This window comes from Hemicordylus capensis, chromosome 2 (assembly GCF_027244095.1).
Source record: "Hemicordylus capensis ecotype Gifberg chromosome 2, rHemCap1.1.pri, whole genome shotgun sequence".
Taxonomy (NCBI): domain Eukaryota; kingdom Metazoa; phylum Chordata; class Lepidosauria; order Squamata; family Cordylidae; genus Hemicordylus; species Hemicordylus capensis.
The window spans coordinates 86,561,996-86,585,066 of record NC_069658.1 but is presented as its reverse complement, the minus strand read 5'-3'; the positions used below and the strand labels follow the sequence as shown (position 1 = coordinate 86,585,066).

General features: G+C 41.3%; 1 protein-coding gene and 1 long non-coding RNA gene across 3 annotated transcripts in view; one reads left to right on the top strand and one right to left on the bottom strand.

The window, feature by feature from the left end:
- Positions 1–869: 869 nt before the first annotated feature.
- On the bottom strand, positions 870–18,531 carry ISOC1 (isochorismatase domain containing 1). The gene is made up of 5 exons (XM_053291794.1): positions 17,883–18,531; positions 11,014–11,133; positions 10,700–10,903; positions 10,250–10,366; positions 870–2,580 (listed from the first exon to the last, which is right to left on the bottom strand). Exons 1-5 carry the CDS (start codon positions 18,336–18,338, stop codon positions 2,434–2,436), a joined length of 1,044 nt encoding a protein of 347 aa, XP_053147769.1. The 5' UTR covers positions 18,339–18,531; the 3' UTR covers positions 870–2,433.
- A 19-nt stretch (positions 18,532–18,550) lies between these two features.
- LOC128343191 (uncharacterized) overlaps positions 18,551–23,071 on the top strand; it is a 37,155-nt gene continuing 32,634 nt past the window's right edge. The window contains exon 1 of one of the 2 annotated variants that reach the window (XR_008315377.1): positions 18,551–18,909. This is a non-coding gene — a long non-coding RNA (uncharacterized LOC128343191). The other variant, XR_008315379.1, reaches the window with a different exon arrangement.

Here is a 23,071-nt window from a genome sequence, read left to right as displayed (position 1 = left end):
AAAAAATCTAGCTAGGCACAGGATGGGTGCACTACCTCTTTGGACCCAAGAGAACAATTTAAACTAACCAATTGAATTTTTGACTACAGTTCTCTTTAGCATGGTATAATACAGCCAAACCTGTTACCCATGGATACAACTTCTGCAGTTTTGCATATCCACAGTCTGGGAACTGACACCCGACCGTGGCATAAGCAAGGGGAAAGTGGGGGAGGGTTAAATCTGCATATTTGTGGGTCGGGGTGTCAAGTGAAGCCATTTTGACCATTTTGTCAAGTGAAACCATTTTGTGGCTCATTTAGTTTTTTAAAAATATTTTCTTCTGCAAAAAGAAGTAATTTGAACTTCTGGGGAGTATTTCTGGATCACTGGAGGCCCACAGAGCATGGCAGGGTACTTTATTTTACCCCTTTTGATAGTTTTGTACAAGATTTCCATACCTCCAGGAACCTAACCCCTGAGAACCCATAGACTTAATTGCTCTGTATTCTCGGTTTCACTTTTGTTTTGTAATTGTGAATGGAATCCTTGCAAATACAGAGGTCCACCTGTATATCAGGAAATAGGAGGGTTGCCCCCCATCGCAGTTAATTTATACTTTGCTGTGCTTGACTCCATGATTAATATAGAAGAAAAGAAATCAAAAGTAGGTCACTAATGTGGGACAACTATTTCTTCAATTTGTTCCCTTCTTTTTCTGTGCCCAGTCACATACTGTGCTAGTTAATTTAATCCATGTACTATATTTGGATAAGTATACCCAATTTCCCATTACAATGATAGGAATTTCACAGAAAAAACAAGAATTTTAGAAGCCCACAAAAGGAATTAGAAACTGAAGACCAAACTTTTATATCACAACAATAAGACACAGTAAACATCTGCATTTATTTCAACAGACCAAGATAATTCCTTTTAGAGTCATTGGTTGTGGGACATATAAGAACTTATCAATAATGCATTGTTTAAAAAACAAAACAAAACCAGTTAGTACTGTGGGTCTTATTGCAAAATCTTCCTAAAAACTCAAGTATTTTATTCATATAAACCATATATCAATTTTAATCATACCACCTGAGTTAAATTCACTGCAGTAACAGCACTATTGTTCAAATTTACTTCCAGCTATAAAATACTGCATCAAGTTATAGATGCCCTTTTCAAAATGCCGTCACACCAGAATCTTTTTAAAGCTTACTCAGCATACATACTGCATAAACTTAAGAAGCTGCTTTCCCCCTAAACCTTGCTTGATCTAATGCAAAAGCCAGATGGAGTTCATTAATTCTAGACATACAGGGATTAAAAACAAATCCCCCCAACATATCCAGAAAAAAAAGTTATTTTAGTACTTAACACTTTAAACATTTTCCTCTAAATTGTCTACACATGATTTAACATCTCCCACCTCAGTATCATCAATCACTCATACAGTCTAATTAATAAGTTGACAGAGTAGTTTAGGATTTGAAAGTCAATTAACCTTTAGACTCATTCCAGTTATAACTTTACAATGGCTAAAATCCAGAGCAGCCTAACACAGGCAGTGCTAATCCTTTCCCACTGCTACAGGCTCGCAGAGAGAAGTGCAGATGCTCTTGTGCAAATATGTTGAGGAGCTTGCCCTGCTCTGGAAGCACTCCTTGATGAGAAAGCACCACTTGACCATCAGTGGTGTGTTTCTGGCCTAAGGAGCAGTTTGGGAGCACAGGCAAAACCTTTGGGAGCACTTGTACAAAACCGTCTGCACTTTGCTGCAAGGCCACAGCAATGGGGGTGGGTGAGTGGGTAGCACCATCCGCATCAGTCTGCTCTGGATGTCAGCCCATAAAATGACTGTGGAACAGCATTCAGTAATGAAGTCTTGAATAATCAAGAACCAACCAAGCTATGCTTAGCTACCTAAAGTAATGCATCTACAGTATTTGTTCCTCTAGCTTGTTTAATTATAAGCAGCAGTTTTTCCAAAAATGTATATATTCTACTTCATTTAAAATATGATTCCATTGTAGAGTGTTAAAATATGTTATATCACATTTATCTATGTTATATTGTATTAGTAATACAAAGAGTGAAACAATACCACAGTACATTTGTACAATCAAGAAAGGTTTCACAGAATATGCACTTTTTTGGAGCTGTGTTACAATCAGTGGGTACTGTACAGACGAACAGGCACATCTGTTTTTAAAGTGTGTTCTGACCACAAAATGATCCTATGGAACCCAAAGGCTTTAAGAGCTGTGACTAACAAAATACACTGGCACCTGGACAGAATAATTAAACAAGTTCTGCTAAGGCAAGCACAAATACATCAATCTGTAGCTTTATGGTTATCCCAGTGTGTGTGTGTGTGTGTGTGTGTGTGTGTGTGTGTGTGTTTACACCTTTAGATTTTCTTTCATTGCCCTGTTTCTTGCAAGAATGTAATCTTCATACTTTGGAAAGAAGCCCCGACTCTGGAGCACTTGCCTTAATGAGGTTCTGAATTTCCTTGAATTTGGGATGATCTTTGTCAGCTATCAGTTGTAGCAATATAGCTTCACTTGTGGTAACAATAATCCCGGTGCGAGCAAGACGCTGAAACAGAAGAAGTAGACAATTAAGGATGGTGTCTATCTGGTAAGTAATTTCTCGGCAATAGAACCATTGGCTGACATTCTGATCAATGAAGCATGCTTCTAAATCAGGATTGCAACGACACATTGGGCACCTTCGAGCAACTCCCTGCTGTATGTGTACTGTTGCACAAGAGTAATAAGAGTTTTGAGAACGCCCTGCACTCTGGAAGCACTCTGTAAGATTAGAAAAATGTTACTCTTCCTCAGCTACTGGGGGGCGGGGGAGGGCGGGGGGAGTGCACAAGGGCTCCCAGTGTGACCCCTCTTATGTGCACCTTCATTAGGATGTCAGCCATTGTCTTTGCTGTTCATGTCACTAAATATCTAGTTAATTTGAAGAAAACAGAGGGACACATCAATTAGGAGTTTGGGACTGAAGTTCTCTTTCAGTGTAATTTATATGGACTAGAATCAGACAAAGTGTATCTAAACAATGATGAAACAGTTGAAGAGAAAAAATGCACAATACTAAAAGGTCACATAACAAAAATGTATTCCCAATGGAAACTCTTCAGATCACTATTATTAAGATTCAGCCATTACTTGGATTGTGGGGTACAAGCTAATCAAAACTAAAAACAAGTTTTTCTGGTAAGATTGAATTTGCCACTTTCCTTTCAAAATACTCTTAATTGATAATTACCATACTCACATTAGCCCACTTCAGCCTTAAATGTCTACACATCCACCATCTTGAAGTGGGGTGCATAACATCACAAACTACACCATTGAGCCACTCCTATAGGTTCCGACACCTGTAGCAAATTTGGTTCATATTGATTAGGCGGTCCACAAGTTAGCCCACTAGCACCTCAAACCTTTGCACATCCACCATCTTGAACTAGGGTGGATGACATCATCACAAACTATGCCATTGACTTGTCCCTGCAATTGTACCTAATTTGGTTCATATTGGTCCAGGCATTGTGAAGTTGATGGTGGGGGGGCACATGGACTCACACACACACTGAATGCCAGGTGATCTCATAAGCTTACATTCCCTGAGGAAAGTAGGCTAAAAACATGGATTTCTGTAATGAAACAGGAATAAGAAGCAGCAGTTTGGCATTATGTCTGTTTTATGACGGTTAAAATGAAGTACACATCTATGACTAGTCTGAAAAAGTTAACTTTCTAAATTAAGTTTAATGAGACCTCCTAATATTTTGTTATTCAGTGAGTCCTACAAGAGCCATTAAAACATGGATGTTCAGCCAGAAAATCACTGAAGCTGATATTCTGTAGCAGTGGGCACAACTGAATGGGGCAGAGAGATGGGAATTGAGAGTTTTAAATTATTCCCATAAAGTATGTGAATCAGATATTGAAATGACTGCAGTATAGAAAATAGTTCACTAGTAGCATTGTCATTATTGCAATACCCACAACAGAGGCAGAAAAATCTGGGGAGAAATACTTTACTTAATCCAACTGCCCTGCAATGACAACTCCCCAAGATGGAAAATAATCTGTGATGGATGCTCATCCAGTTTTTCTTGCATGCCACCATGAGCTTCCTTAAAGTACTTTCTCCATTAAACCATTTATTTTATCCTAAACCAGCTTTGCAGCATTGACTTACAGGTTGATTGTGGTAAGTTATAACAGACCTTAAACAGCTTATAAGTTATAATGAGGTGCTTTGTTGTACAAACATTTCCACATTTGACTTTAAAATGCCCTATAGAATGCAGCTGGATTTTGCATACATATGTAGGGCATATTACATTTATCCTTAAGCAGCCTACACAGAAGCCATCTACAGAGAATACTGTAGGAGTAAAAACTATTCATGTTTAAAATGACAGATTTTTCAGGTTACATTATATTTTTCAGATCCAGGAATTAACTCCTGGAAATGCATAAATGCCAAAACACATGGAGCACACCAGACAGATCATGAAAACTGGAATTGTGAATATGAGAGATTGTGTGGGTCTATGTGCAGGTTTGATTAGTGCAGGGGTTCTCAAATTTGAGTCCCACAGATGATGTTGGACTACAGCTCCCACCATCCCCAGCTCCAAAGGCCACTGGTGGAGCTGAGGATGATGGGAGTTGTTATCCAGCAACTTCTGGGGACCCAAGTTTGAAAACCTCTGAATTAGCACATTTATGTAACATCAACTTCTGCAACTGGCAAAAACATTGTAAAATATATATAATGTGCATTTTATACTATTGACCTTCAAGACAACTATTCTGGATTCTAAGCAGAAGGAAAAAGTCTATCACAAGTGAACTCAGTAAACAAAGCAAGGAAATGGAATGGAATGGAATGTACTTGCCATTTATAAACAAGCTTATTATCTCAATTACACAATAAGTGACAAAATAAATCTGAAAGTCAGACTACAAAACACAAAATTGACCAGCTAAAGTAAGTTCAGCTGCAGTTATCAGACAAACAAAAGAAAAGTGTGTGGGGGGTGGGGGAATGGCCAGCTACAACCAGAGGTGCACCTAGGTAATTTTGGAGCCTTTAAAGCCCTCCCCCCCACCACACCACCGAGGAAAGACAGATTTGGGGGCCCCCAGGGGCTGTGGAGGCCCTGGACTTTGGCCCCGAAATCAAGGGCTAAGAGTGCCTCTGGCTACAGGAAATTTACTTTTAGAAGCTCTGCTGCTTCAATGCTGCTCTTCAGCTACCATCATAAAAGGTTAACTGACATAGTGAATTTGATAGAACACCACAATTTCCAGCCTCAGAGGTTCATTCTATATGCTGACTCAAATCAAATATCACAATTCTTGATATATAAAAACCTAGATGGATGACTGGGTAAATCTTCTCTCCTTAATAAGCTATAAAACACAACTTTGAAGATGGATTAAGGCAGCCAGTTTGATATTTTTAGCATTACAGATCTGAGAGAGTCCTCTTTCATCACTGACTTTCCAGGACTCCTTTCTATCCTCTTGGAAAAGAGCTATTTAGACCAAACTGTCAAGCCTGGGATTTTCCCTTCCCCTTTTACTAGCTATGCGATACGACCAGGCCAAATCTGTGCTTAAACAAAGGAAAATGGACATAGAATGCCAAAAATGGACATAGAATGCCAAACAGACCTGGTCAGGATCCCAAACTTTACCACACCAGAAGGTCTGAGATACCTCTTCTCTCCTGTCACATACCCATCACTACTGGACATGCCAATCCACAGGAGTGCCTTTCCTTTGGCACGTTGTCATGGCCTCCCTACAGCCATTCTAGAAGGCAGGTACAGGAAGATCCTCCTTGTGGAGAGATTATGTCCTTGCGACACAGGGCAGGTGGAAACCACAGCACATATTCTCCTCTTCTGCCCCTTCTATAAAGATGACTGCACCCTTCTATAGAGATCATCTCACCAGTACTCCACAGACATCCTGGTTGCTCAAGTAAATTTTATACTTTGCTGCTGCTCTCAGATGAAGGATCCACCATCACACACAATACTGCAAAGTTCTGTGCTGCAGCGTGCAAAATCCATAGGGCCCTGACAGCTTCTGCCTAGAGGGACTGTGGGCTGAGCCTACATAAATTCAGTTTCAATTTATGTTCTCACATAAATTATTGCAACCCCTTTTTAATTACTTATTTTTAATTTCTTCTATGTACTTTTAAATATTCTAATTATTTTTAAACTATTTTTAAATACTGTATTGTTATATATTGAGCCCTCCAGGCCTACTGCTTACTAGGCTGTAGACTTGCTTAGCAATTTATACATTATATATTTAAACTCTTAAATTTACCTTCATCTTACTACTACCTTCCCCTTTTAAAGTTCCATATTTCATATTGTATGGCCTATTCCCTGCTTGTATCTCATGTCCTTTCCCCCCTCTCTTTTAAAAATTGCTTTTATGCTGGTCTAAGGCCAAAATAAAGATTGACTGAGATATGAGAGAAGCCTACTGTGGTGTGGATATCTCTGGAAATTAACCTACCATCAGAATTAAAGCTCTATGCAAAATCTTTCCATGCAATAAAGTTGTGGAAACTCTGGGCTTGTCTTCAGCACTGATGCAGATGAGGTACTCTAAGTACATTTATTATGGGTCTACCAGAACCCCTTGCCTGGAGAAAACTTCATCTCTTGCATATTTCAGGGCTGGAAGCATTTTTAGGTATTTATTTTGTTTACCGTATTTTCTGGTAGAAAGGCCGCATCAGTGTAAACACCGCACCATTGAAAAATAGCTGAAATGTTTTACAATCCCATCAGAAACACTGCATCGGCATAAACACTGCAGCAAAAGCTCCAAGTACACACACCCCTTTCCATTTCCCTTTCTCAGCTGGGGCACGCAATGCTTGGAAAAGTGGCTGCAGATGAGTGGCGGAGTTGATCCGCTGCTGCTGCTAGGAAAAGCTTTCAGGGCCTGCAATACAGGTAGGTAAGTACCTTCTAATTTCCACTTAAAGGTGCCTCCTGCTGCCCACTCGCCCCCGCGATGCCCACACTGGCCGCTAAATATGGCCATGGCCTTGCTGTGGGCCCAACCTGGCCAGTCCCACCCAAGCAAACACTTTTGGGTGGGGGGAGCAAGGGGGCCAAAATGCCCCCATGTGGGGTGTAAATGGCACTCCATGGGAAATGGAAAGGTGGGAAGAGCATGCAAACCTAGGGCCAGGAAGGCCCAACTACACTGTTGCCGCTCCTACTCTGCCACCTCCATTTCTTCAGGCCCTCTCGACCACATCGAGCCTATTGTTGGTCGGAGGGTCCTGTTGTGCTGCCACCGCACCTCCTTACCTTGCCCATCAATTCTGGCAAGGAGAATCTTACACCACAGCTGTGTAAACACTGCAGGTGCCTTAAAATAACTTTTAAGAACATACACGCCACAGCATTTCCACCAGACAATATGGTATATCCCATGGGCTCTGAGCAGCACGCAACATTAACAAACATAATAGTAATGTCCCCAAGGGGCTAACAATCTTAAAAAACAAAACAAAAACAAACTCAGTCCCAACTGTGGTGTTGGTCTGTCTGGGAGGGATGTAGATGTTAACTCATAGCTCCCGGAATGCTCCTTCTTGAATATGAAACAGAGTCACTGCTACTGTGTTTGAATAAGGAGCCAAGGCTATTGCTGGCCTAAATCAGCACACTAACAAGAGGGAGACTAGAGCTGTGTGTTGGATGCAGTGCAAAGTGAGATCGCCACCTTATACTGTGCCCAACACATGTCTAGTCTGCCTGTTAAAGAGTCTAACCACATCAGAAGGGATGGATTAAAATCTCATACACCATCTCGTAAAATCATATACAGCTTTTCACAGGATGATGCACACTTAACATGGTTCTGTATCTTAGGTTTACTATTATACCCAAGATAATTCTAAATTGCTTCTGAATAGCATACTTTTAAATTACTAAATTGGGTTTGCAGCCATGTGGGATTCACTGTGTTTGCCATGTTGAAATAATATTCCTAACTCTGCCAAGGTACTCTTCCACATGTGTGGTGTGGCTGGCAGACTGAAGGCCCATGAATGATGTAGTGCATGGCCACATGTGCATGTAATGGGGGACCAGAATTGCAGGGACCTGAAGTTTCCTCCGGTCCCAACCATAGCGCAACCCAAGGTTGCACTGAGGAGACTCCAATTCGAACCCTGAGTTTGTAGTGAAGCCTTTATAAATCTCCTAGGAACCTAAGATAGCTGCTGGAATAACAGCTTTGCATGCTACAAAGTCCCGCTCTTGCCTGTAACTCCAGTTACTTGCCCTCACTGCCAAGGTACTCGTCCTTCTTGAGCCTTCCCCATTTCTGACCCCTCAGTGTTCAGCTCTACAGCTGCTAGCTCCACCACAAACCAGGACTATCTGACACTTTTGGGGAACTCTGCAACTGTGCTCTTCTTAGCATCAGCAGGCTGCCCTACTGAGTATGTTGCCTTAGGCAGGGCATTTTCCATGAAGCCTTGAGCAAAATGCCTTAGTCCGCATTGTCTACCATAATTAAAGTGAAGTACACCCTCTGTTTACCCTGCAGTGAAATCTAGATTGCAATCCCCCTTGGGGCAGGGAATTGTTCTCTCATTTTTTGTAAAGTGCCATGTACATGCATGATGTTTTATAAAAAACATTTAGTTTTCTCCTTCAATTTTAGCATTTGGTGGTTATCAATGCACTGTCTTTTCTGCTTTTTTTTTTAATTAGACAGAATCTCCAGGTCTAAAAATGGCAACAAGAGTTCAATTTCTTTCTTCTTCCTTTTCTGCTGTGGTCTATTGTTTCATTAATTACTATTACTACTATTTATAGATCGCTTTTCAGCAAAAGAGGTCACAAATTGGTTTGAATGGAAGAAGAAGGTTTCCTATCCCACAAAGGGTTCACAGTCTAAAAAGAAACACAGAAGTAAATGCCAGCAACAGCTAATGGAGGGAAGCTGTCTTGGGATCAAACGGGGCCAGTTGTTCTCCCTGTGCTAAATATAAGCGAGTCACCACTTTTTGTTAGTGACTTTATTATTAGCCATTCTGGAGGTCCCAGAATATACATCTGTTGGTAAATTACTACACGTGGCTCTCATTATTCGCAGGGGTTCCATTCTCACCTATAGGCACAAATATGGAAACCACAAATAACAAAACCTTCAGTAAATGGGAATGTGGGGTTAGGTTCCTAAGCAAAAAAAAGGGGGGGTGACAAAAGAGCAAGGTGGGCAAAAGGAAGAAGAAGAAGAAGAAATAATACAGTACCTTATTCTCCAGGTCTCCAGCAATGCGCACTCCCCCACTCCACTAGAAAATGGTGGCCAGAAATGGCATTGGAAGTCATTTCCAGATTATTTCTGGCCACTTGATCGTGGATGGGTGAATTCACCTATTTTTTCTACCCACAGATAATTAATCTGGGTCTCTAAGACCCAGTCATGGATATGTGAAACTGCAGGTATGGACTCCTTGGATAATGAGGGGCACCTGTACCCTATTTGTTCTACTTATTTTTCAATTAAGTCCTTCACAATCAGGAGAAAGACAAAGTAGAAAGTATATTTTGGTGCAACATACATGTGAGATGTACTACCATGCTAGTTTGCATTTAAGATTGTCTGTTACATATATTCCTTTTGCATCATAAGCATTATACAGAAGATTACATTAAGCTTGCATTTAATCAGTGTAATGGCTTTTAACCAAGTATCAACTTTCAATTAGCCTTAAGGATTCTACCCCCCTGCCCAACAGAAAAGGAAAAGTTTACTTTTTATTTAGGTTTCCCCACAACCAGTGCGTTAGGGTGCTGGAGCTATCATTCCCTAAGATTTTATATCTGAAAAAAGGATTGTTTCTCTGCAGAAGACCATCTGGCTGGCCTTGTTAATTTCCTTAACATTTAAATAAACAATATTTCACATCTTACGAGTGTTTGTGTGTGTGTGTGTGTGTGTGTGTTTTAATCCTGATATTCTGAACTTTTAGGTAGAGGATATCAAAGCAGTTAGTGAAAATAAAGCCTTTGAGATGTTTTGTTATTTCTTTGGCAGAAGAATAGATGGCTTTCAGCTACCTCTCATCTTTCCACATAGTATGAAGGAATAATCCATCTGACACAAAGCATATACTTTTCTTCTATCAATTACTAGAGTCAATCCTACAAGCAAGACTGTCTAAAAGTAGTTACCTCTAGGGCAAACATCCTGTCCATCATACTTCTTGAGGAGGTTGCATCAGCTACAATGTGAACTTCCAGACCTCTGCCCACCAATTCCAGCGCTGTCTGTTGGATGCACACATGAGTCTTGGAACAAAAACAAAATGTATATTTTTAACAATTACATGAACATAATATCCAAGACACCACAACAAGAGTATTTGTAACTTCTGTATGTTCTTTATTTTTCTTTTTTGCATTGTGTAAAATGCTTTGAACACTTTTTTGCCAAGTAATATAAATTGAAAAAATTAATATTTTCCACATAGTAAGACACTGAAAGAGCACCATAAATGTGAATAATTATGTTTGTTTAAGGCAAGTTTCATAAATTAGTTTTACAAATAATGTTAAAGCTTTGTCTAAACAGTAATACTTCTATAGAAAAATAGATAAACTTGCAATAAATAAAATACTCACTTCTACTCCAAATAAAACAACACTGCGGACTCCAGGAATCTCTGCTATTGCAGCCTCAACTTCAGGCAATACCATAGAAAATTTTGTTTTCGGGACAACAAGTTTAGCTCCAGTTAAGTCAATTTCCTGCACTGTGCTTCCAAGACCTTTAGGATACTGTTCTGTTACAATAACTGGGATTCCTAAAATCCTTGCACCCTGAAGCTGCAAATGGGAAGAAGCAATACAAAAATAAAATTTAAGCAATAAAAGAGTCAGTGATAGTAAAGACTTGATAGTAGCAACTGTTATACTAAGATATTAAATGTACTTACCAATCGCTGGCCTACGCTGATGATATCTCCAAAATACTTGATAGCTGGTCTGAATCGTTCTTGCATATCACAACAGAAAAACACAGTGCTTGAAGGTGTGAGATTGCCCAATGTAGTTATCTGAGGAAGAGGGAGGAGAAAAATCAGAGATTCAGTACCAAAAGCCAATATTTAAGGCAAAAATGTATTTTATATTAGCTGGGATCTAAAAACCCACTTTAGGTAAACGACAGGAGCTATATGTGCCCAGTAAGATATTTGACTTTTTCTTGGAACAGCACACTCCCATGTTGTATCACAAACACTCAGTTTCATAGACAACTTGCTATGTAGGATAAGGAATTGCTGTTTGAGAAAGAAGTCCAAATCCCACTCATGTGTTCAGGACTGGTTACGCAGTTCTTTGGATCCCAGCCACTACCTTTATATAATAACTCTTGCATATAACCTGCTGTATTTGAAATTGGTAACAGTAGTGCAATCCAAACGTATTTCAAGATCTAATTGACTTTCAAAAAGCAGCAGGCATTGACAGAGATTAAAGAAAGGAATGACAAGCAGAGAGGTTAATACAGCAATGTCAAACACCTTGAATTCTTATAAACAGATCTACAACAAATTTCAAGATACGTTGAAAATATTACACTTTACAAATGGCATTTTAAAAGCCCAAATTTTAAAATAAAATAAAAACTTGAAGGTAAGAGACAAGCAGTATGATTTTATCCATGCTAATGTTTCCCAGACTATGGGAAACACCTCTATTGTGCAGCAGCGATATAGGAAGATGCTGAAAGGCATCATCTCATACTGCACGGGAAATGGCAATGGTAAACCCCTCCTGTATTCTACCAAAAGACAACCACAGGTCTCTGTGGTCACCAGGAGTCGACACTGACTTGACAGCACACTTTACCTTTACATAGCGGTGGAGACAGTTAACATGCCAAAGGTGATCCCAGTAGGTTCATTACCCACACATTGATCCCAGTTTTACAGCTTGCATCCAGAACACTAAGTTGAATGATCGACAACCTGTTTTCCATGCTAAGGAGATGCATCAACTCACCCTTTTTGCACAACGCATATTATTCTTTTTCCGATTTTTAAAAATGTGCTTCATATAAATTTATACATTCATCTTTCACCTTAATAAAACAATTCACTAAAAATACAGTGCTAAACTGCTCTCAGAGAGAGAGGAGGTGCACTGATGATGACATAGATGTTAGCTAAGAGGCACTTATCATGGTTAGCTTCTCCTTGAAATGACACTGAAATCTGCAGAACAGAGTTCTTTTTCCCCCTTTCAGAAATTGGACAGAGATCTGTCAGATAAGTGTATGTGCTTGGAGGTCTACCCTCAGTATTCCTAAAATGCTGTTTACCTTTATTCTTAAAATGGAAAGAACCTCTGAGGACCCAAGGAGGCCAGAAACCAGGACTGCTAGACAAGGGCAATGAATATTTAGATACCGCTTTTCAACCAAAGTTCCAAAAATTGTTTACATAGACATAAATAAAATGGCTCCCTGTCCCCAAAGGGCTCGCAATCTAAAAAAGAAATGAAAGACAGACACCAGCAACAGCCACTGGAGGGATGCTGTGGTAGGGATTGATAGAGCCAGTTGCTCTCCCCCTGCTAAATAAAGACAATTGACACTTTTAAAAGGTGCTGTGTTAGCTATATATCTACAGGGATAAAACATATACATTGGCTGAAACCCTTCAGCTGGGTTAAAAAAAAGTCTTGTGTGAAATTACAATTACTATTACATAGATCATTTTAAGGGACTAAAGGTCAAGTAACTCTTTAGGCATGAATTTTAATGTATTTCAACATTGACTAGCACAGTCAACCCTTGGCCTCAGGATCGCCACAGCAAAACTTAGTGTTTGATCAGCCAACATTAATAAAGATGGTTGGTTTCCGAGAGGAGAGGTTTGCACTTGAAGACTAAACTAGACAAGCAAGAATGAGAACACTATCTCAATAGACAAAAAAAAGCTTGTGGATTCAAGTAAATACAAGATGCTAAATGAAAATCAGATCATGAACACAATGTTTTCAGCAGATTACAAGGGCATTGCTAAGTAACTTAAGATCTAGAGGTTACCAGTTTACATTTAGTAATAAAGTGTTTTTCTGTTTCAGATTTGACAATTCAAATGTGATTTTATGTTGCACTTCATAATAGAAAGTATTTTCAGAAAAGATCCAAAAATAGGGGCTTGTCAGCTCCTTCCTACTCCTGCATGCCCCTGCATTCCCCTCCTAGGAGATCAACGGACACTCTGAAGTAGTATCCCACCAACTGCAAACAGCTACTGCGAAAAGATAAAATCAGTCATCTAGAGATGTACATGAAACGGTTTGGGGGTCCTTTTATGAAGCTCTGAACTGGTTCAAAAGTCCGGAGGTTCGGCCGGTTCAAAGGTGAGGGGGGGTAGTTTTAAGGACCAGGGAGGGTGCTCTTACACCCTCACCCACTCCGCATTTCCCCCATCGGCACTGTGGTTTAGAATAGTCCACTTCCTGTTACTTCTGGTCCGATGTACACCAGGGCAGCAAGGAGGTATGCTGCCGCTCCACTGGACTGTTTAAAACCACAGTGCTGGTGGGGAAATCGTGCACCACCCACCTTTGAACTGGCAGTCGCCGGTTCTGTGCATGCCACTAATCTGCACACACAAATGCACACTATACACATCTGAAAGGAATTTGTGTGCATGCACAGCCCTTTCTGGATTCAGTCATGGTTGTTAGCTTGCCCCAACACATTTTTCTTATTTCTGAATCGTATCACAAACTAGTTATCTTTGAAATAATGCAATAGAGTTTTCCCAGGTCCAGCTGATGCAGTTGTCAAAGAAATAATTTGAATAATTAATCTGTTATTCATGTTTTCTTGCATGTCAACTTTACTAAGAAATCTGTTTTTTGCACTTTTCCCTACCCATGTCAATAAAACTAAGTGTTGAATATGTACTTTAGTAATATTTTTATTTTGTAAGACACCCAGGGAACAATTTGTTATGAGGTGGTTATATAAAGTTGTTATTTATTATTAAGCCAATCTTTAGAATTCTCACACACAGAGACATAGCTCATCAGCAAGAGGCAAAACAGATACACTGAATTAAATGGATTACAGATATCTAGTTTCCAAGTTTACTGAGAGCAAGCTTGTTTTAAAAATGTGGTACCAAATACTTCTTTTGCAAGTCCAAATATAAATAGGCTGTTATAGAAAGCAGATATCTTAAAAAGTAAACCATTATTCTAAACTCTTTACATCTGTATACAAGGGCTGAAAATCCAGTCTTCCCAGTTTAATTGTTAAATTACTGAAATAAAGCTTTAGTTTGATGTGCTGGACTAGGACCGGGGAGACCCGAGTTCAAATCCCCATTCAGCCATGAAACTAGCTGGGTGACTCTGGGCCAGTCACATCTCTCTCAGCCTACCTTACTTCACAGGGTTGTTGTGAAAGAGAAACTCAAATATGTAGTACACCGCTCTGGGCTCCTTGGAGAAAGAGCGGGATATAAATGTAATCATCATCACCACCACCACCACCACCATCATGCTGCAATAAATTTTTAATCCATGGAGGCACATATTAATTGGTGGGGCTGAAACTGCAGGGTGTATTTTTAATATTAATTTTGGCTCTGGTATTTACTTTCATTAAAAAAAATTAAAAAGAAGACTGAGTTTGTCTCCTAACAAGGAGTAGTAGCTTTTATCAAAGCTTAAGTTATCTCACAGTGGCTTATATCCAGAGCTATGTGCCTGCACAGAGGTTGCTCTTAACTCAGCGAGAGTCTTCCTGAGCATCAGAGCACACAGGCAGGGGGGCGATTTTCATTGCTCCGCCTGCCTCCGTTGAGTACTCTTTGCCTTCCAAAAATGCATCCCTGAGGGTTGCACAGCAGGAGGCAGGGGAGAGCTGTTCATTCCGCTGCTCAGGAAGACAGTGGCTGTTAAGAGCAGCCTCTCCCCTGAGATTGCTGCTCTAGATAGCTGATGCTGTCTTCAAAAAAGGTACTGGTGCTAAGGTTTTGGTGATATGGCAAGATATTTAAACTTAATTACCTAACTAATTTTTTTCTTAAAAGGTAGATGATGAACAAATATACAGATTAATAAATATTTAACAGAATGATTTGCTTATAATATATTAGGATGATTCTGGGAAATTCATGTTTGAAGCATAACACAGATCCATAGCCTCTATGTTTATTATTTAATTATTCTTTTTATATACTGCCCTTCTGCCAATGCATTCAAGGCAGTTTCCACTTTAAAATAATGGCTGAGCAGCATCATTTGCAAGGGAAAAGGGACCAAAGATAGTAGGAAAATATACAGTTCAGCTCTTCCATGAAGGTCATTAGATCACAGAGTTTAATAAAACAAAATATTTCTAAACAGTACACAATTAGCATCTGCTACACTTCATTCCCACCTTGCTCAGTTCTATTCAACCATGGAATGAAGCTTCCCTCAGATATACTTGAAAGCCAGTACAAGAGCAATGCAATCTTAAACTTGTTCACTCAGAAGTCAGTCCCATTGAATTCAAGGGCGCTATAAGTGTGCTGAAGACTGCAATCTTAAAGCAAGTGTCACAGAACACAAATGTGTCAAGTAATACAGTTATTTTAAATCATATGCTTAGCTGATTTCAGATCCACTGAAATCAATTAGACTTGTTTCCAAGTAAATACATTTAGAAGTAAGAACACCACATATTGGATCAAAGCAACTGGTAATTTATTTTTATTAATTTTATCTAATCTATGAAAAGGGATGTATAACAAAAAAAAATCATCCAAATATCTAATTGAAGACGAATGACAAAAAATACATGTTAAATATTAATCTTACAAATTTAGAGAAAAGAGTTCAAAAAGGTGGTCATAAAAAACAGAAAAATGGTTGTCATAAAACATAGAACATAGGTAGGATACAAAGAATCTTCTGTTCAGTTCAAACTCACATACTGGCAAAAGTGCATATTGTTAGAACTTACAGGAGAGTTCAAAGATGCTTGCATCTCTATTTGGAACACATTTATTGAGATCCAAGAGATTTTAAGTAGAACTTATTTCTATCTAACCACCTGATCCTATGCAGAGCTGGCACACTTAACTCTACATGGAATTCGGCTGCTATTATGCTTCAAAACCAGAACTTAATCATTGAGAAAGAGGAGCCCTACATGCCAGTCTGTAGACAATACTGAGCTAGATGGACCTATGGTCTGACTCAGTACATGGCAGCTTCTTATGTTCCTAAGTATTGTCTGTACCAATCACCTACTTGTGTGTCTTGGTGGATGCTGAAAAGATGCCATTGTCCCTCCTCTGTACACCGAGGTTATTTTTTCTTACACATTCTCTTTCTAGGACACACATGCTGCAATCTACTCTCCCTTTCACAATCTAACATTAGCCCTGGATATTTCTCAGCATTTGTCTTTTTGTGATTTTTCTCACATCGCTAGTTGATTTTAAATGTTTTCTTAAAATGTTGTGAATATGTTTTTCACTGAAATTGCCAATTCTCACTTTCTTCTGGTTGAATTAACTGAGTGTACCACCTGTGCCAGATGCCATACTGAGCACTGGTATATAGATCAGAATTTCCACTCAACACCTATATATAAATTGAAACAGTCTCCCCAAACTCATTGAAGGAACCAAAATTTGAGCACATCACCACGTAGTTTTCAGATGGTGATGGGAGACATTTAGATTCCAGGTCCTAGCTTGATGTAAAGAGCGTAACAACTAATAATTAGAGATAACTTGTGAGGAGAGTTAAGTCCGTTCACAAACAGCAATTTGTGTGAATCTCCCTTTTGGATTAGTAAATTCAGTTTCTCCTGCTTCCTTACTGCCTTGGTTGTGATATCAAGTGAAGGCAAAAGTGAAAGTGTTTGCCTGGAATTTGGAAAAGGAACGGTTGTGCTGTGGAGTCAGTATCAACTACTGGCAACCACAGAGCCATGTGGTTTTCTTGGTAGAATACAGGAGTGGTTTACCATTGCCTTCTCCCGCACGCACAGTATGAGATGATGCCTTTCAGCACCTTCCTATATCACTGCTGCCCAATACAGAAGTTTCCCATATTCTGGGAAACACACTAGTGGGGATTCAAACCAACAGCCTCTTGCTAAGGCAGGTTGCTTCCCCACTGCACCATTAGGTGGCTCGGGTATGGAATTAGGTCCACTGCAATCAATGGGGCTTACTAAGGAATAAACACGGCTAGGATTGAATTTTATGAGATTTGGTCTAGCTGCGGCCAAGAGTGTGAGCCCAAAATTCTGGTCCAGAACTTCAACCATGAACTTCCTATTAGGCAAGGCACTACGTCTTGGCCTCAGTTCCCCATCTGCAATAATGGAACTGTCCAACTTTGTAGGTTTGTTGTATGGTCTACTGAGGATACTGTACAGAAAGCCACCCTCTAAGCATTCAAAAGCAGCCTATAAGTACTCCTGATGGCTATTTACTGTGAGAAGTGGCTGCCTTTTCCATCTCTGCAGAAAGAACGTGGGAGGCAAGGGGATCATGCCCATTCCAGTTTGGCTGGCTGGAGAAGGGTAAGGAGCAGCTTGTCAATCTGGGAGGAGTCGGGAGATTTCGTATATCCTTCTTCGCTAGCCTAGGAGGACTCTATGGGTGTGTGAAGGGACCTTCCCGATTTCCTGACTGGAGGTGGGGTGTGTGCGAAGAGAGACTGGCAAGGCTTCCCTTTCTTGCTTTCCCCGGGGAGGGAGAAAGGGCTGGCTGGGCAGCTGCCTCGGAGGTGTCTCCTGCTCCCAAGCGAGTGTGTGTGTCTCTCTCGCACCCACCTGTATCTGCAGCGGCACCAGGCGCACTTTGCAGCGCTCGCCGACCACGAAGCCCTTGGGCAGGTCGATGTACTGGCTCCACTCCTCGGAGAAGAGCTGCACCACGAACTTGCGGTGCATGTCAAGCTGGTCGCCGTAGAGGCTCAGGAACTTCTGGATCAGCACCTCATAGCCGGAGCCGTGGGGCACCGTCGAAGGCCTGGCGAACACCGAGAAGCAGAAGAGCACCGGCACCGATCCCGAAGACAAGCCGCCGCCGCCACTTGGCAGGAGAGGAGGGGCGGCGTTGGTGGCGGTCGCGGGCTCCGCCGCCGCCATGTTCGCGGGCAGCCGCTCCAGTTCCGCGCCGCCGCTATTGCAGCTCCTCCTCCTCCGGCTGCTACCGCTGCCGCCTCCCGACCAGACGGGAAGCGCCGGCGGCCCCCAATCCCGGCTCCTGCTCCTCCTTCTCACCATAGGATCCAGCCCCCTGCTGTGCTGCCCCGCCGCCCAGGTCAAGAAGAGACTGCCAGGTGGAGACTGGGGGCCGCGGCGGCCGCCGCCCTTCGCCTCAGTGCAGCACCAGCAGCAAGCGGAGGAGCCCTCCAGCTACAGCCGCCTTCCCTTTATCCCCTGACAGAATAGGAGGAAGCGGGGAGGGGGGGGGTCGCCAAAGCGCACACGTTGTGCTGACTGGTGCGAGGGAGCCGCGCGGTGGAGGCACCAGGTGGGCTATGACGGCAGTAGGCAGCGGCCCCAGGGAACCGAGTCTGCTCAGCCCTGGCAGTCTGAAGGGGAATTGGGCCTGGGAAGGAAATATACTCCCCACCCCAGGACTCAATGTTCCCTTTCATTTCATTTCTCTCTCCTGGCTAATCTACCACCCATGCAGGGGCATAGCTAGGGGAGCGGAGCCGCGTCCACTCCTTTCCCTGCGGTCCCCTGGAGTGAGGGAGACAATGAAGAAAAGAAGGAGGGGTGGAGGCCCTCAGGAGCTGGGGAGCCGGAGGGTTTGAACCCATCCGCTCCCCTGCACCACACACCTCGGGTGAGTCCCCTCGCATCCTGCATCTGGTGCTGTTCTCCAAAAGGTGCTGCGTTGTGCCATCTTACGGCATGGGTTTTGTCAGTCAAGCGTTTACATCAAATGAACTGAGAAAATGGTAGGTATATATACACATTTCAATGTGGATCTACTGTTAGGTTCTTCAAGAAAAAATTACCTCCATCTTTCCAGTTTGTAATCAAGGCACTTTTTAAAAAATGATGATGAAATTACTTTCCCAAGAGCAATACAGAGCCAAAGGCAGAAGCAGTAAAAGATCATAAAATTGTTTAAGAAAAAGTATCTCAAAATGAAAGTCTTCACCTAGTGCCTACATGAAAAAAGCATATGTGATATAAATAGTTAAACACAGCACCTAGCTCAGTATTGTTGATATTAACTGGCACCAGTTTCTTCAAGGTTTCAGGAAGGAGTTTTCCCCAAACCTGCCTAGAAGTTTTTTACACAGGGCTTTTAAAGCCCTTTAACTCGCATCTCTCCAGAATGGAGGGGTTGCATTCACATATTGGCCAGATTTACCCTGAAGTCCCTGTGAGTTATCAGGGAGCAGCTCACACAGCTCTACTTGGGTTTTTCACAGCGTATTGGAGTGCAGCCCGATTTATATCTGGGGTAAAAAAATCCATTATTTGTTTCGGGACAATTTCGAGTTATCAGTAAAGCCTCCTAGTAAAGCCTGTTGTGTGCAAAAGTCCCAGGGACCTTGAGGTGCAAGGGGGAACTGATTTGAACCAAATTTGATACAGTTGTAGGGACACATAGGGACACTTCAGACACATAGGTTGTGATGATGTCTTCCAACCAATTCAAGATGGTGGATGCATTAATGTTTGAGGTGCAAGTGGGCTCACGTGTGAACTGCCTGATTTGGTCCAAATTTAGTCTAGTTGTAGGAATAGTAAAAGGAAAGTAGGCAGATTAGTTCTTACTAGAAGCTTGTTTCCACTATGATGTTCCAATTCAAAGTGAAGATTAATTTAGTGCTGTTTTTCCTAACAATTCTTTGCCTGGTTTCTCTTCCAAGCATGCTTACTTTCCATGCATGTGCTTTATGCTACTGTAAAGAGATGCTTCCATGAAAAAAATAATCACTCTGATGGAGTGGAGTGTGTTCTGCTTTGTTTAACTTACTTAGCTGAACAGTTCAGGATAGTTTTGCAGGTACCTACCTGAACATGTACTGTAACAGTTCTTCCAGTGGTGGCCAGTGAGGGCAGCACGGGGGTGGGGGGGCAGGCAGTGAGAGGTACCTTTAAAAAGTGGTCACCAGTGGTACCACTGGCACCTGCAAGCTGCTATGAGAAGTGGTGCCCTGCAGCATCCCACATAGCAGCTACCTCTGTTCTGACATTCACCTGGCCTCTGCATACGCGTAGAGGCCATTGTGTGGTCAGCAACACCATGCTGACCTCTAAAATGAGGTTAAGGGAGTGAGCACTCCCTTATGGGGATGTGTGAACAGGTTCGATGTCGAACAGGTTCAACATCAAACCTGTTCAATTCAATGCTCTGGTGTCGAACCGAACTCCCCTGGTTCAGTTTGGCTCCAGACTGAACCCCCCCACCCGCTGGGGGTGTTGCAATCTTTTTTTTTTTTTAATGTACTTACCCCTTCCAGGGGGCTTCTCCAAGGCCTCCACACTATTCTGCACTCCACACTTACTTGCCATCTTATTGCACCTGTTGAAAGTTGGGAGATACTTTGGGCTGCTTGGTAGAGGGTGAAAGGACTTATACTTGGTGGCACCAATAAAGTTCAAAAAGTGGGAGAAACAAGAGGTTGGTTTGCTTGACATCTCCCGTATTCACAGAACTGACTATTGCCAGACTGTGGCATCACATCTGCAAATTCCTTCCTTCAAAGATGTAATTCAGCTGGACCAGGAGACTTAAAATTCACTTAAGGTAACAAAGTGTTCTCTTAGCTACCTTGAGGAGCACTTTCTTCTTTTCTTTATTTGCATGTCTGTTATCCAGCTGGGCCACATTTGCCTTGAGGGAGAACAGATGTACAATAGGTGATGAGTCTATACCTTCTCTCTGTCACCGTATGCCATTCCTTCATCTTCATCAACCAGCAACCTACAGCTTCCTTTACCTCTCCTCCTGTTCTGAACATATCCGTAAAATCTTGTTTTCATTTTTATTTATTATTTATTTTATTTTATTTTTGGCATCTCTTGAAAACCTCAGCGCATTTTGAGCCTTCACATTCCTGATAGCATCCCTACAAATAAGGATGCGGTTTGTGTGTGTGAAACAGATAGTCAGTTTTTATACGTTTATTAAGGGCTAGTTCAGGAGCAACTTAAAATATTCAGTTAATATTCTCCAGAATAATATTTACCCCTCACAGTAAGAACATGTATATTCTAAGCTGAAGCAACTGTGCCAACTTGGCCTCAAATGTGCCTGTTTAACTGCAATCTGCTATGTTCTGTGACCAGTCTTGCTCTTACAAAAGCAAACACTGGCATAACTATGAAGATGGCCACTGCCTCGCTTTCTTGTGATAAGGGAGTTTTCATTGTACTTGAAGTTTCAGGAAATTTTCAGAATCCTGTGAAAGGAAAAAAGTGGGCAAACACATGCTCCACACTGGTATATTCCTAGATAATTTAATGTAATAAATATCCACGTATTCTGAACCCCTCTGCATATCAAATACACATTTCCATTTAAACAAGTTACAGAGATTGCTGCACTTTGTCTCATGCACCAGAGTTACATGAAGCTGTATCTCAGTCTGTTGCTTCTGGTTTCTGGATAATATCCTTTTTGAAATGTGGCAAAGCATCATCTACAATATTGTGGTTGGGGATAAGATCTTGGGAATGTGTGTGAAAGTTATTTCAATAACCCAGTTGTATGCATACAGCCACAAACAAAGCCACATCCAGTGGCCAGTTATTCATGAGATTAATTATTCATCCAGGCTTATCCTAATGCTGATTGAGTTCATGACTCCATCTAGTCATTTAATGGTGTTACTGCAGAAGCTTACAAAGTGATCAGTTGTATGAGCATTAGCCATCCTGAATTGATTCCAATTTTCTAAATGAAAAGTGATAATGTCAATCCTATTTAGCTTGTTTGGTTTAATCAGTCTTAATTTGCCATGGACAACAAAGCAGTCATTTAGCATCAAAGCCACAGTAATACTCAATGCTTTGCAGTTTATGCTACATGTATTTTTAAATTATTTCAAATGAACAGTGAAATAGATTTTGTTGTTTTTGCCAAATAGATTTGAATTTGTTCATTTTGTTATCTCCCCCTACCCCCTGCCCAATGACATTCTACATTTTGCTAGGAAAAGTATAAATGTAATATATTGCATCAGTTCTGCTACAAGATAAAACACAGAATGTCAGATAAAAACAGCAAATCATAGCAGAAATTTCATTGAAAGAATGTGAGCAGACAGAGCATAACCTGGAAGGAGGATAGGGATATAGTAAATTTAAGAATAATCCAATCCATGTTAGTCAGCCCAAGAACCCCCTTACAATGAAGCAATATTGTTTCCACAGGGATTGCAGGAATATTTAACTTGTGGTCAACTTACCTGGGTAAGTATCAGTGGCTCACCACTGAGGGCCAATTTATTACATGAACTGCTCTTGTACTATCTGTAGAAAACACTTATATGGGCCAAGCAACTGCTGTGATTACTTCCATATTACAGCAGGCAGTGTCATAATCTGATGGGACTAGATCACTTACTTCCATGGGAAGACCTTTCATGAGCAAGATGAAGTGGACAGCTCAGATAGCTGATTATTTGGGCACCAGCAAGGCAGCAAGATGCCCTCCTCCCTCCCACTTTAAAAACAAGTTGTAGTAGTAAGAACTAATCAGCCTACTTTCCTTTCACTTTCTCTACATCTGGACTAAATTTGGTGCAAATCAAGGTCCACAAGTTAGATCTCTTGCGCCTCAAATATCCATGTGTCTGCCATCTTGATCGGGGTGGTGTCATCATTACAAACTGCACCATTGAGGTGTCCCTGTGTGTCACTCACTACAGCTGTTCCAAATTTGGTTCAGATTGGTTAGACTGTCTACAAGTTAGTGCACTTGTACCTCAAAAGTAAACACATGTGCCATCTTGAACTGGGGTGGATGACATCATCACAATCTT

Excerpts from the sequence above, each read along its gene's own strand:
- ISOC1 (XM_053291794.1), bottom strand. The coding sequence starts at position 18,338 with ATGGTGAGAAGGAGGAGCAGGAGCCGGGATTGGGGGCCGCCGGCGCTT. Across the intron at positions 11,134-17,882 it reads TGGTGCCGCTGCAGATACAG|ATAACTACATTGGGCAATCT; the intron begins GTGGGTGCGAGA and ends CCTCTTCCTCAG. Across the intron at positions 10,367-10,699 it reads TTGTTTTATTTGGAGTAGAA|ACTCATGTGTGCATCCAACA; the intron begins GTGAGTATTTTA and ends TTTTGTTCCAAG.